This window comes from Anoplophora glabripennis, unplaced genomic scaffold (assembly GCF_000390285.2).
Source record: "Anoplophora glabripennis isolate ALB-LARVAE unplaced genomic scaffold, Agla_2.0 scaffold13, whole genome shotgun sequence".
Classification (NCBI taxonomy): domain Eukaryota; kingdom Metazoa; phylum Arthropoda; class Insecta; order Coleoptera; family Cerambycidae; genus Anoplophora; species Anoplophora glabripennis.
In genome coordinates, this window is record NW_019416478.1 from 2,119,895 (window position 1) to 2,134,237 (window position 14,343).

General features: G+C 31.5%; 1 protein-coding gene across 2 annotated transcripts in view; it reads right to left on the reverse strand.

Moving 5' to 3' along the window:
- The window catches only part of LOC108904524 (scavenger receptor class B member 1-like), a 115,498-nt gene that overhangs the window by 29,576 nt on the left and 71,579 nt on the right, over positions 1–14,343 (reverse strand). For both annotated transcript variants that reach the window (XM_018707130.1, XM_018707122.1), the window contains one exon: positions 10,302–10,446. In XM_018707130.1, the coding sequence (XP_018562646.1) occupies positions 10,302–10,446 (145 nt within the window). The remainder of the gene's footprint in view (positions 1–10,301; positions 10,447–14,343) is intronic.

Here is a 14,343-nt window from a genome sequence, read left to right on the forward strand (position 1 = left end):
GGTTGCATTAAACAATGAAATTAGTCAAACCACAGTGCTACGTATCCTGAGGCAGGAAAAATATCATCGCTACAAAATTCAACTTGTGCAGGAACTCAATGAAGACGATCCCGACCGCCGCTTACACTTTTGTGAAATTATGGTTGATGTATGTCAAGTTAATAGAGATTTACACCGGCAAATACTTTTTTCAGACGAGGCCACGTTTTGTCCCAATGGTACAGTGAACCGCCAAACTTACAGGTATTGGAGTCGGGAAAATCCTCATTGGATGGCAGAGACACATACCCAACACCCACAGAAATTAATTGTGTGGGCTGGAATAGTTGACAACACAATAGTAGGGCCTTTCTTCTTTAAAGGAACCGTTACAGGAGAAAGATATTTAGAATTTTTACAAAATGACCTTATTCCAGCGCTTGCAGTAATTTTTCCTAACGATAATGACACTGATATTCCTGATGACACCATATGGTTTCAGCAAGACGGTGCACCTCCGCACTATACGCGTCCTGTTCGAGATTTTCTGGACAATTATATATTTTTTAATCCTAATTTGTGCATTTAAAAATTATATTACTGTTCAAACTGGCGCATTCACCATAATTTTAAAAATAGTTATGTTTTTATGAGAAAAGCTATGTGCTTTTCTTACGAGATTATTTATACTTCTTTTTCGCATGTGTTAGTAGGTGTAATGTATAAGCAAATAGTGATAGATACAAAAGCATTACAAAGTTAGAAAATTAAAAAAATTTTGTAGGCAAAATCTCTTAAGGCATCCAGTTTATGGTCTACACATTCTATGTTGAAAAGTACTAAATAAACGAAAATATGGATATATCACAATATAAAAAGCGATTAGATGTTGTTATTGCTGTTATTGATCTTGCTAGTGCTGATGCTTCTGTTGTTGTTGTTGTCGTTGTTGTTGAAGTAGTAGTAGTAGTAGTAGTAGTAGTGGTAACAGGAGTAGTTGTTGTAGTTACCGCTGCTGTTGTTGTCGTTGTTATTGACTCTATTGATAACAACAGCAACAGCAACAGTAACAGCTACAACAACAACAACAACAACAACAGTAACAACGACTGTAATAACATGTACAACAGCAGAAATAGTGACAACTAAAGCATACTCCTTTAATCTATAATCAGAGTATTCCTAACTAAGTAGTCAGAGATTCCTGACTGTAGTAGTCAAAGTATTCCTTGTGAACTCGATAAAACGCTTCGTATCCTCCTTACGCATACTATCGACTAAGGAAACCAGTTCAAGTAACAAGACTTAAGAGTGTTATCAACATCGTTGCCTTAGATTAGATGTCGTTGTTATTGCTGTTATTGATCTTGCTAGTAGTGCTGCAGATTCTGTTGTTGCTGTTGTCGTTGTTGTTGAAGTAGTGGTAGTAGTAGTTGTTGTTGTAGTTACCGCTAATGTTGTTGTCGTTGTTATTGACTATTGATAAAAACAACAACAGCAATAGTAACAGCTACAACAACAACAACAACAACAACAACACCAGCAGTAGCAGCATCAGGAACAAGGACAATAATAAAATGTACAACAACAGCAGTACTTTGGAATCTTTAAACACGACCACGAACACCATGAAAGCGCTGCTATAACTAAACCATACAAAAATGCACTTGGCCGCTGGCAGTTTTAAGCTCGACTGGAGTAAAGAACGCCTTGAATCATACAACAACGAAAACAATTGAAGAAATCTATTATTTCCTTCCAATCTAAGAACGCCAGCGAGACAAATGATTCAACGACCATCATTTATCTCCAAATCTCATTAAACTCACTCGACTGTGCACCGAGTGAAAATCTAATTTGTTTATTGGCACGCAAATCCGAACCTTTCCCTCCATCAACTATGAAAGTAAAAGTGAAATAACACCCGCTGCAAACTCTCGGGCGCGCGTATGTGCAGGCGCCGACGAAAGGCGTCTATCACAGACGTGACTCAACGCGGTGGGCTCCGCCCAGCTCGCGTTCGAACGAAAGTAAAAGTGAGGACGTACGTCGCGTCTCGCTGAACTTGAAATAAATAGATGAAGAAAGTAGGTTGCCACTTCCAATGAGCGTGCCACTTGCCTTATTGTTTACAGACTGCAGGTTGCGTAACGCAATGTGTTTAAGTGTTGTTTAATCACCGTGTTTCACTGCCGGTCCTTACGAGGGATTCCGGTAATTCTATAGATGGGACATTCACGTCTTTAATGGTACTTTACAATAGCAATATAACGAGGAAGATTTTGAGGATCGTTATACGATTGGATTCTGAATATGACACATATAATTCCAATGTATTTACCGGTTATTTAGTTATTAAGAGAAATTAGTGAATATAATTGCAGATAGCTTTGTTCTTAGAGCAGTCCAAAATAGACATAAATAAGTACCTAACAATTTTCAAATGCCAGACGGTTTTAAATAGGTGAAAGGGTGGTTCATAGGGATGAACTTGCAAGGAGAAATAAAAAATTCATTGTTTACTTTCTGTTTGGCAATCGAAACAATGAAAATTTTTGTTTTGAAAATGATAAAAATAAATTGCCAGACGGTTTCGAATCTTCGAAGTCGAGTATCTGCGGAAAATTATGTGAAAATTTTTCAGTGATCTTAATGTACAGGCTGGTCCATTTTCGATGGGATTTCAGGGCATCTCAGAAACTACTAAAGATATGATAAATCTGACACCACGTTCTCGAGCTCGATTTTCATGGCAAACTCGACTGTCAAATCGGAAATTTGCTATCTTCATTTGTTTCTGAGTTACAGGGCGTTTCTCGTTATTGTGACACTTTTGGACATGTCTGTATCTCAGCTGTTAAATAAGTTAAAATGCCAGACAAAAATAAATCGTTTAAATTAGAAAAAAAAGAAAACCAAGTTTCCAATAATTTTTTTTGTAACTTTTCAAGTCATTTATACATTTTCGAACATCTCAACTTGTCTGGCATTTGTATATTGTGTTTATACGCCTATTTCTAATTGAAATTCAAAATGCTAGCCAAAAATAAATTATTAGACTTTAATATATTTTTTACGAATTTTCATTTGTCTAGCACAATTTTTCCATTTTCCAATTTGTCTGTCAAATTGTTTGTGATAAGAAATATGGGTATTAATTTTAAGTACCCGAGGTACCAGACAAATGGTGATCGCTGAAAAATGTTAAAAATTTTCACATAATTTTCCACAAGAGAAATTCGACTCCGAACATTGGAAACCGTCTGACAATTTATTTTTATCATTTTCATAACAAAAATTTTCATTGCTTTGATTGCCAGACAAACGATGGATTTTTTTTTTCAAACTCAGGCATACAGAGGTCAGTTAGCTTATTTATTCAGCTTCAATTCGATTTTTGAAAGGTCTCCGTGCTACTATTGGTTGCCGAGCTATCGATGATTGAATGAAAAATAACACTTTTGTCTTTGATCATCGATACCTCTGCAAAAAATTATTGCACGGTAAATCTAAATCGTAATTATTTAAAAATTACATAAAAAATAAATTAATATACTTTTATTGCTCTTAATATTTTTGTAAAATAAGAATAAAATAATTAGCCTGTACAATAAATTATCCAATAACTTTTTTATTTTTCGAGACCGCTAGGTCAATCATTATTATTAGGTTAATTTTACGATTTAAAAAGCTTATTTAGTTTTATTGGTAGAACTTTAAAGTCAATTTTAGCCATTTATAAAACCAAAAATCGAATATTTAAATTTTACTAATTACTTGCAAAAAGCTTACTCCGGCTACAAAACCAAACAAAATGATCTTTTGAATATTTGTACTGTTAACATATATCGATTAAAAAAAATCATAATAATGTTTATTGTAAATATAATCTAATCCAAGATATTGTAAAAAGAAAATTTAAATTTGAAGTTTTATCATAATTTTCTTTAAAAGACTTTTTTTAACTCGCTTTAGACCTTCAATAAAATGATTGACCCATACCAAAATATATATCTTAAAGTAGAAAATCTGCCGATTATTATGCTTTTTTAGAATTAAAATCTGTTCAGTAATGTTTGAGAAAAAATTCCGAAAGTTTGTCGATTTCGTCACTTTTCACATTGAATTGTAAATATCTCGGAAACGAAGGGTTTTTCGAATTTTTGTCAAAGAACAAAGAGTGTTTAATTTGGTCCATTTTATAATGAAAAACTGTTTTCAAAGCCATTCGGGGAATAATTTTTTTTATAACTTTCTTGTTTATAACAATTGACTGACCACGCCGCAATATATAAAAAATATATATAAATTATCAGAAAAATACACTTTATGAAATAAAAAAGTTTCATGCTGTAGGTTTTTGTTTTAAAAATTTAGTCGGTTCATGCCTTTTTTATAGGGGGTGAACCGCTCGCCTATTAGAAAGGGATTATAAACCCTTTTAGTGTGACATCACATATTTAGGCAACCCGCAACAATTTGTCATAGTTGAAATTGTACAGACCAAATGTGACCCTTGTGTACTATTTACATAAATACTATAAAAATGAACAACTTCAAATTAATTTATTTTTACAAGGATTTAGAAGTATTTAAGAACAAACAACACGTGTTTGGTAAAAAATATATATACGCCAATGTGCTTAAAACGATATAAAAGAATATTCCTAAATTTACATAAAGTAAAAATTTAACATTAGCCGTGTTATTCCTAATGCGCATGCTCGGAAAGAATAGCCTCATACGCGGGTGAGACCTTGTTGATATATCATCGCTCCCATCACTAGCGTATTTTCTCTTCTTTTGTTTAATTTTGGTATTTTCTAGTTCTACTATAGTATATTATTCAACGAGCGTATAATGATGGGTATTATTCACGAGGTGAAGTTTACGGCCACGAGCCGCAGGCGAGTGGTCTAAATCACCGAGTGGATAATAGCCATTATACGGGAGTAGAATACTATACTTTATCCACGACTACTAAATATTTTTGTTGAAGTTTTTTTTGTTTTTAGTACGTTTTTTAACACAATTTAACACAAAATATCAAAACACTGAGAAATCTATGCACACAGACAATAATGTTGACAGGTTTGAGTCAAATTTGTTTTGTTTTAAAAGCTACTTAGATTTATGAAATGTTTCGAAAAACATGGTATGTTAAGCAACAGATATACGACACGCACAAACGAAGTCGCTGATGGCTCAGTGTAGATGCTCCTTCCCTTCCAACCGCTGGTCACGGGTTCGAATCTGGTCTAGGAAAATTCACTTTTTTAATTTTTTTTTTATATGTACAGCACTGAATTGAAAATATTTAGTGGTTTACACGATAAAATTTAAAAAACCTACTGTTTGTAGCAGAACAATATAATATTATAGCTAAATCAAGGAAGCATCTGACAGTAGTGATTAATGACTCATTAATCACTGCCGTGATTAATGGGTATTATTAAGGTCGAGCAAACAGACGTATAATGGGTACATTATACAATAGTCGTGGATAAAGTATTTTTATTGTAGTATTATCGAGTGTTTTTTTCTTCAAGTGGTTTATTATAGACGTACTCTTAACCACAACCAAACCTTCTTGAACGATATCCTCTCGCGAGGCTACTTCACTGACATGAAATTATTTTTAATGCGCATGCTCAGTAACATTGATATAATTTTAATTTATTAATTACTATAAAAGTCAATATTGTTCTATAAATTTAAATATATAATTCTTTTAGTTTGTCACTAGGGGTTTGAAACTTTTTAAATATTTCTAATCTTGACAGATTATCGCGATATTTATGGTCATGACAAAGAAGACATTCTTCTGGCACTTATGTCCAAAGTACCGGTCGAGTATCGGTCGAAAACCGATCTAGTAAAAATATTTGAAAATTCACACCTAAAACCAATTTGGACACTGGACATTTTGCATGAATATGTATTTTCATTAAAAATTGTTACATTTTAAATACCTACACATATTTTGGTCACACTCTGTATGTATTCAGATCTCAGATGTAAGAAAATATAATGTATTTTTATAGTAAAAAAATGAAGATGTTTTAAAATTGTACACAATTTTAAGGAAAAGTTAATTAAAATTATTTAATCCTCAGTTACTTATTTCAATCTACAATCATTTATTAGATGTGATGTAATCTGACACAACAGCGATGAGCTGTGCTTGCAACAGTCAAATTTCTTACATAACATTTCTCTTAACTTTTCAAGTTCGCTTAGGGAGAAAAATAACTCGCTTTCACCTATTACATAACATCGTTCGTGTCAGATTCAAGCTAAACCCCAGCAGAAGATGCAAATAGATTCATATCTCACTCCTCATTGGCGCATTTTTCGTCACAGTTCAAGGTTATAGGGTTACAGTAAAGAAAGTGAAATGTTGCTGCTTATTTACCAATAAAATTTAAAATAAATTATTTTCGCCAGGTTTACACCATGAAGTGAGTAGGTAGGTCATGATTTTGCATCTCGACAACCTTGCATTAATATTTTTATGTTCTCGAGAATATGTTTCAATAAATACGTCTCCCTGAAGGGTAATATGCGAATTAGGTGACAGTATTATCAATTAGTTAGAATATGCAAGAGTCGCTCCTTATCTTTACATCAGATCTTGTACAACCAAGGGCTGGGTAATAAATTAATAAAAAAGGTCATTGCAAACACTCTGTCGCTTCAACAAACTTGACGACCGCTAATTAATTATATTTTATCCTTAAAATGCAGTAATTTTTCTCATATGAAGATGCTTGTTTTTAAAAACCATTATTTTATGTCACTGCTTTAATATATTACGTGTTCCACCTAAGGTTATGCATTACAAGTAAAGAAAAATAGACAAATTACACTTAAATTTATTTTAAAATACCCTACCACTCGAAATAAGACAGTTGCGCCACTGCGTAGAGTTCTGTATTCCGCAAATTAGGAGAAAAGCGTCGAGGTAGGCATTGCAATTTTGACATCACCAGTTTTGTTTTCTAGTAATTCTAGTAGACTGTTTTTTCGTACGGGCGTGTATAGTAAACTCGGTCGTTAACCGTGGCGTCCTTTTCTGAGCTGTTATTTCATAACTTCAAAAAATCACGTTTTGCTTTATTTTATTAGTTAGTGGCGAAAGTAATTAAAATTTAAAGTACACTTCTATACCAGCGTGACGCGTCGTGTAGGACATTCGCAAAATTGAAGACGCTAAAAGAGAGTGCAATGTGCAATGTGAGTGTTTTTTCTTGCTGTTAGTGCTGTATTGGTAATTTACAACGAAGTGCTTAGTGGATGGACCAAATGAACGATCAACACGTTATGAAACTTTGCAGGGGAAAAGGTTAGTGAATTTATTTTAGATTTTAAAGAAATGAGCTTTTGTAATGAGATGGTAAATCAATTGTCTCCTGTCAACATGCTCCAACAAAGAAATGCATCACAGATGCCTAGATGGTTTAGGTAGCACCATCGCAAAAGTTATATTACGTCAGAATAAGTTAACAGTGCCTGTCTGCAATATAATTACAAACTGATTTTTGTCCTAAATTAAAATTATCACCAACATAAGTCTGGTAATTACCATGTGTATAATATTGTTGCAAAAACCTAGAACCAGTTCTCCCGAGAAAAAAATAAAATTAAATAAGTTGTTTATTTTAACCCAACAATTTTGAATTGTGTTTCACCAATTTTTTTTTTTAAGTAAAAATGATATTGTACTTAGAACTGAGATACCTACCTAGTCATTATAGTCCAATTAACTAAGCCTTTAAATCGAAATTTTGCCAACTTGGCTGAATTTTTGATATGAGTTAGTTTAAGGTATATTATAACAATAAGTGAGAGTAATTTTTTGTTCAACCCCCGGCCAAGGGTGGAAAAAGATAAAACAAAGGGCTTTTTCAAGATAACTCAAAAAGGGTAAAAGCTAGAAAAAAAAGTTTTTCATGAAAGTTGTAAAGCAGACAATTCTACATAAAAATGGCCTCTTAACTTTTTCTTGTACTATTACAATTAACAGAGTTAGGGAGGCTAGAAGTTAAGGGAAGATTTCAGAAATTTAAAAAAAATCATAACAAACAGAAAAATGATTGAATTTTGTAATTTTTTTTTTCAATCTGCTCTAAAATATGTAACTTTTCTTTTCAGAGAAATAGATATATTTTTTAATTTTTAATAAGAAAGTTATAACAAAAAATCAAATTTTTAATCGTTAATTTTAATGATTTAACAAAATTAAATTTCTGAAATCTTCCCTTAACTTCTAGCCTCCCTAACTCTGTTAATTTTAATAGTACAAGAAAAAGCTAAGAGACCATTTTTATGTAGAATTGTCTGCTTTACAACTTTCTAGCTCTTACCCTTTTTGAGTTATCTTGAAAAAGCCCTTTGTTTTATCTTTTTCCACCCTTGGCCGGGGGTTGAACAAAAAATTACTCTCACTTATTGTTATAATATACCTTAAACTAACTCATATCAAAAATTCAGCCAAGTTGACAAAATTTCGATTTAAAGGCTTAGTTAATTGGACTATTATTTATCTATCGAATTTTAAAGAGAAGTGGTTACATAGGTACATATTTTTTAACATAGTTATTAAAAACTCATTTTCAGTTTTTTATGTATTACGTATTGAGGATCTCTTAGATCATTCCAGCATGTAGATATTAGGTCTTGGATCATTTAGCTTAAATTCAGCACTTTTTTAGGCATGTTCGTAAAAATGGATTATATAAATATTGCGGAAGAGGTTGTTTTGAAAATCGAAAATGATGTTTTAATTAAATTTAAAACATTTTGCTTTATGTAACAGTTCGGCGCAATTTTACAATGTTGCTTTTTTCGATGAACCGTATATTTTCACTTTCACTGTTTTTAATATAAAAGTAAGTACTTTACAGGTACTTGTTCAAGTGTAAAATGTAAAAGATGTGTAAAATTGCCGTTTTCGTCTGTAGATATGTCTGATTAGGTTATGCAATGCCTTCCGCATTTTACTTCGTGACAAATCAACCAAATTTCCAAGAAATTCCATAACTTGTAAAAAGAGCTTCTAAAACTTTTCGTATATACCTATAAAGCAATTACTATTTCAAATTTCGTGCCTAAAGGATGCTTTAGACACTATATTTTTATAAGACTTTAATTAAAATAGAATTGATTCTATGTACACTTTTTCGTTTATTACAAATTTATATTGAATTAATGTGATCGGGTGTGGGCAGAAATTGATACATTATTAAGTAAAATTGAGTGAACATGTACGAAAAAAGACATAATTTTAAGAAATAACTTATTTTAATCAAGCACCTCGAAGGAAACTACAATGTCCACGTCGTAGTTCCTGGGTTACACTAATAGTAGTTTATTCAGCAGCCATTTACATTTCTACAGGTAACAAATTCCCAGTTATCCGAAATTTTCAAAATATATACTATTTTTTGACCACGAATTTCGAGTATGTACTGTCTCAAACTCGATAGTATGGGCCTACTATGAGGATACAAAAAATTTAAATACAATTTGGGACACGTGGTGTTAAATGGGATGAGGTAAGCTCCATTTGAAATCGAAAGTATTATCTTTGAGATTTGACAGAAACGACTAGCGATATTATAATTATATTTTTTCCAGAAACATACCCAAATCTTTTCCTGTTAAAAGGCTCTTTTTTTTTCTTATAAACTTTTATTAGAGAAATTTTTCTGTAATACTTCCCATTTAAAAGTTATAAGTAATATCGTCCTAAAGAGTCTCAAAAGAAATACCACCTAACAATCACATTAGCGGTGAAAGGATCAAGTAGTCGCTGGAAAATAATTGAAGTTCGTTGTTTAAAGTGCATAAATGTCACAAAATACTTGTTATTTTTCAATACGAACGTCAAAAGTATAACTTTTATGCTTACAAAATGTTTTCTCATTCAGAAAAAGATTTTTAGGTGGTATTTCTTTTGAGACTCTTTAGAACGATATTGTTTATAACTTTTAAACGGAAATTGTGTCCAAATTTTATTTAAATTTTTTGTATCCGCACAGTAGGCTCATACTATCGAGTATGAGACACCCTGTACATAAGACGTGGTATTTTTCATTGCAAACATTTTCTAGAATCGTATGCACAGTTCTCAGTTGCAGAAATCGAAAAAAATTGAATTTCGTCGACTACATCTATCATATTGATTATGAAAATTTTTTCGTAGCGTGTTTATTTTTTGGGATTTTTGAAAGTTTCAGGTTAAAAAAATCACCTGTTATTGTTGTTTCAAAAAACTATTCGGTAAATGTACTTATTTAAAGACAACTATTCTCACTTACCAATAAAGCAATGTTGGGCAAAATCAGCAGGTCATCTTCTCTTCTACCTCCTGACAGCTCTGGCACCCAAACGAGGGGGTGTTTGGGGTTAGCAGTCAGCGTGCCGTTGTCGTTGAATGTCACGTTTTCATGTGAAAGAAGTTCTCTGTAATAAAGAAATTGTCGTTAAAATTGTAAAGGCGAAAATCTGATCCCAATGCTGACAAATCATCTAGGGGTTGGTACGAAAGAACACAAAAGTTATTTTTGTTTCGTCACAGCTTGAAATGTTGATGAAATCATTATTAAATTTTATTTAAAATTTGATGGCGATAAAAAATATTGATGTTGCAGTCAAACACATCTTACGAATTGTAATTGTCTAATTTTAGCTTAAAGTTGATCAAAATTGTATTTTTCATTCAACCCTTCAATTTGTTATGAACACTGTATAGTGTCTCATTACTATTATTGTGATTATTATCTACAGCAAAAAATTTGTTATGTTGGGAATACAAAACGTTAACTATTACTGTTTGTAAACATTGGCTTCGTTTGCAGTTCATTGTCAAGGATAGAAAATATGTATTTTGAAATTGTTAGGAATGTTTATTAAGTTGATTATTATTTATGCTATTAACTTTTGTATTCGTTACAACACTAGTTAGAGTAGTTTAACATTTAATATTTTGATAATTCATTACATATTTTAATGTCTAGGTTATAATTGTTAGAAGTATGGATTTTAAGTATATGTAAAAAAGTGATAATTATTTAAATCTACTAAGCAGCATTACTGACATTTTCTAAATGCATTTAACACAATGCCAAGTTTCAAATAATGACTTTCAAAAACGTATACCACGTTTATAAACGTATATACAGGGTACCTGGAAACTACGAGTAAAAAATTTAGAGAGCAATTCTAGGTAGGTATCTCTTTAAATGAACATATTTTGTTTTCAAATTTACCGCAACAACACCTACGAAAAAAAAATCATTAAAATTTTGAAGTACTAAAGGGCTTATTAGGCTATTATCGACCTGAAAGTTGATCAAAACTATTTTTTTAGTATTAAGGACCCCAAAATCCTAACCTTAAAAATGTTGCGGCCTAAAATATTTCTGGTAAAAAAATTAATTGCGCCAGACTGAAAAAATTATCTTAGGATAGTTTAATGTAACAATATGTTTTAATACTACTTTAATAAAACTTTTCCTTAACAGAAATTGAAATATGTGGAACTTACAAAACTAAGCTACGTCTAAATAAGATACAATAAAATACGCGTTTTATATCCAATATCCCCAAGAGGGGGCCAGTTGGTAAAAAGAAAAAATACGGGTCCACTAAATTTGTCTTAAGAATCTATGACCAAATTTTGTTGCATGAATTTCGGGACACCCTGTATAGTATACCTACATAACCTACAATGATCTTATAATACCATTTAGAATTCTAATAAATAAAGAGCATTTCTTTCAGTGTAGAAACTGAAAGCTATAGTGAAGTACAATATTTTTTCCTAAAATTGACAAAGAACTCATTATTAATAAATTACAGTTACCAGCACCCAAATCTGACGACTATTTTTGCTCACTGGGTATATCCACTCTAATTTGTTACAAAGCAATTATCAAGAACATTTTGCGCTACTACAAAGAAAGCAATAACCATAATTACCGACCAAACATACACAAATTGCACTTATTTCATAACTTCGCATAATTTATTTACGCTCGGTGACTTGCAGATCGAAACTTCTGGATTGAAAAATTTTCCGCCGGTTTACCTTGGAACTGAAATTTTGATAAATTCTCATGTTACTTAATGAAGCGTAAACATATTTGTACAACGAAATTAACGGTTAGTTTCAGGTGAGGAGCATTATTTATTTTACAAGGTTATTAGCATTTCTGAGTGATCCGATCGGCAGAAAATGATGTGTCACGATGACTTTGTGGTATCTGTGCCGGATTTAAAGCCCAAGAATTTTTCTGAAATATATAAATAACACCTCTTTATCTATCAGTTTTGAACATAAATATTTATGTTTGATATAAATTAGGTTATTTAATTATAGATGGCTTTCTGTAACTCGTTTTTGGTTCATTTGAATTTATAAAAAGGCAAATTAGTGTGCTATTTGTGGAATGAATACTGTGAATATTTTTAAATATTTTTTTATTTAGTGCTAATAAAACTAAGCAAAACTGGATAACATTTAACTGTCGAAAAACTGTACTATTATAACAAAATAAAATTAAAAATCAATTAGGAAAACTCGAAAAGGAAAGGGACAACGATAGAACGTAAAATTTTATATAAAACTGGGGAAAACTTTCACGCAAACGTTTCAACTTTTGAAACAAGCTTATGGAAATGATGCTTTGGGATTACGCAATGTTACGAATGGTTCTCACGATTTAACCATGACTAGAAGATTTGATCCTCACCTCTTTTCAGTCCCGAAATTTTCGGGATTAAGTTTACCTGATCCCGAGATTTTGGGACTGACATCATTTTAAAATGTCTGTCATTTTAATATAAAATACAAGAAGTTTTATTAAATAATAACGACTGTATCTTCAGTACACACTTCGGTGATTTAAAGAAAAGCCAAAGAAATTTGTATGTTAAAGTGTGTATAAAATTTTTATTAAAATATTAGCTAAGCGTTTTCGACTACATAGCCATCATCGGAACTATTCCTAAAATATCAACAAGAGGTTGAAATGACATTATATAAAGCAAAAAATTTTTTACTTACGTTAAATTTTAGATACCAAAAAAATATTTAGGAAACGGCCTTGTTAAAACTGTATTTGTCACAAGATATTTTTAAATTTAATAATAAAATTTATAGACAATCAAACGGTTTAGCAATGGGACATCCTTTGTCACCTTTGCTAGCTGATTTATTTTTAGACAATTTAGAAAAGCAGATTTTTAGTAATAATGGTAATTTGAGCTTTAATAATATTTTTCATTGGTCTAGATATGTAGATGATATTCTTGAATTTGTGACAGATCCTCCTACAGTCATTGATAATATTCTTACTGATCTTAATAAACTTCATTCCTCTATTAGTTTTACATTAGAAATTGAACATTATAATGAATTAAATTTCTTAGATTTAAAAATTTTCAAACATAATTGCTCTTTAGAATTTTCCATATACCAGGTGTAACAGGATCATGGTACACCCCCCGTATCTCCGTTAGTTTTAAACGTAATTGATTGAAATTTGGGATATTCCAAATACATAATAAGCGGCACTTTTTGATCTACAAATGATTTTTTTTCCACTTCCGGTTTCGCCGGAAGTGATACCAACTTTCGATTTTCAAATGGAATACCCTGTATATTATTACATTTCTGAAATCTGCATAATTTTCTGAATCCAATGATACCACATAAGTGACATTTCAAACGTCAAAATTTTTTATAATTTAATTTTTAGTTTTCCATTTAAGTGTGCCATGATGGTTCCGATTTATTCCAATTGACCCGTCTAATGCTGGAAAAATCGAAATCCCGTCAAAAATACTAAATTGCGTTTTTTATGAGCAAATAAAGTTCATCGTAATCGATTTTGGGGTAAAACTCAATTTTTTCAAATGGAACCATATTGGTACCGTGGTACCATTTATTAGTACTATTAATAAGGAATTAATTCATACCTGGTAATAAAATGTGCGATAAATACAATCAAAATTACAGCTAAAAGAAAATAAGAAAATACAATTATTTTGTTCTAATTTAATGCTAAGAAACTAAGGTGGCTTTGAAAACAATGAAATTATTCCTTCAGACTGTCAAATAAATTTTGTTGGTTTATCGGTGTTTTTATTGTGTATTGGAAAAGTCTTTACATTTGTTGTTATTTTTGTTCAAAATGCCGCACATTTATACAAGGGATGAAAAAGTGGACATGTTAATTATTTATGGGGAATGTAGAAAAAATGCCGTTGCGGCTAGAAACCTTTATGCCGACCGATATCCTGATAGACAATGTCCAGCGAGAAATTATTTTAATCGTCTTGAAAATCAATTCCGAA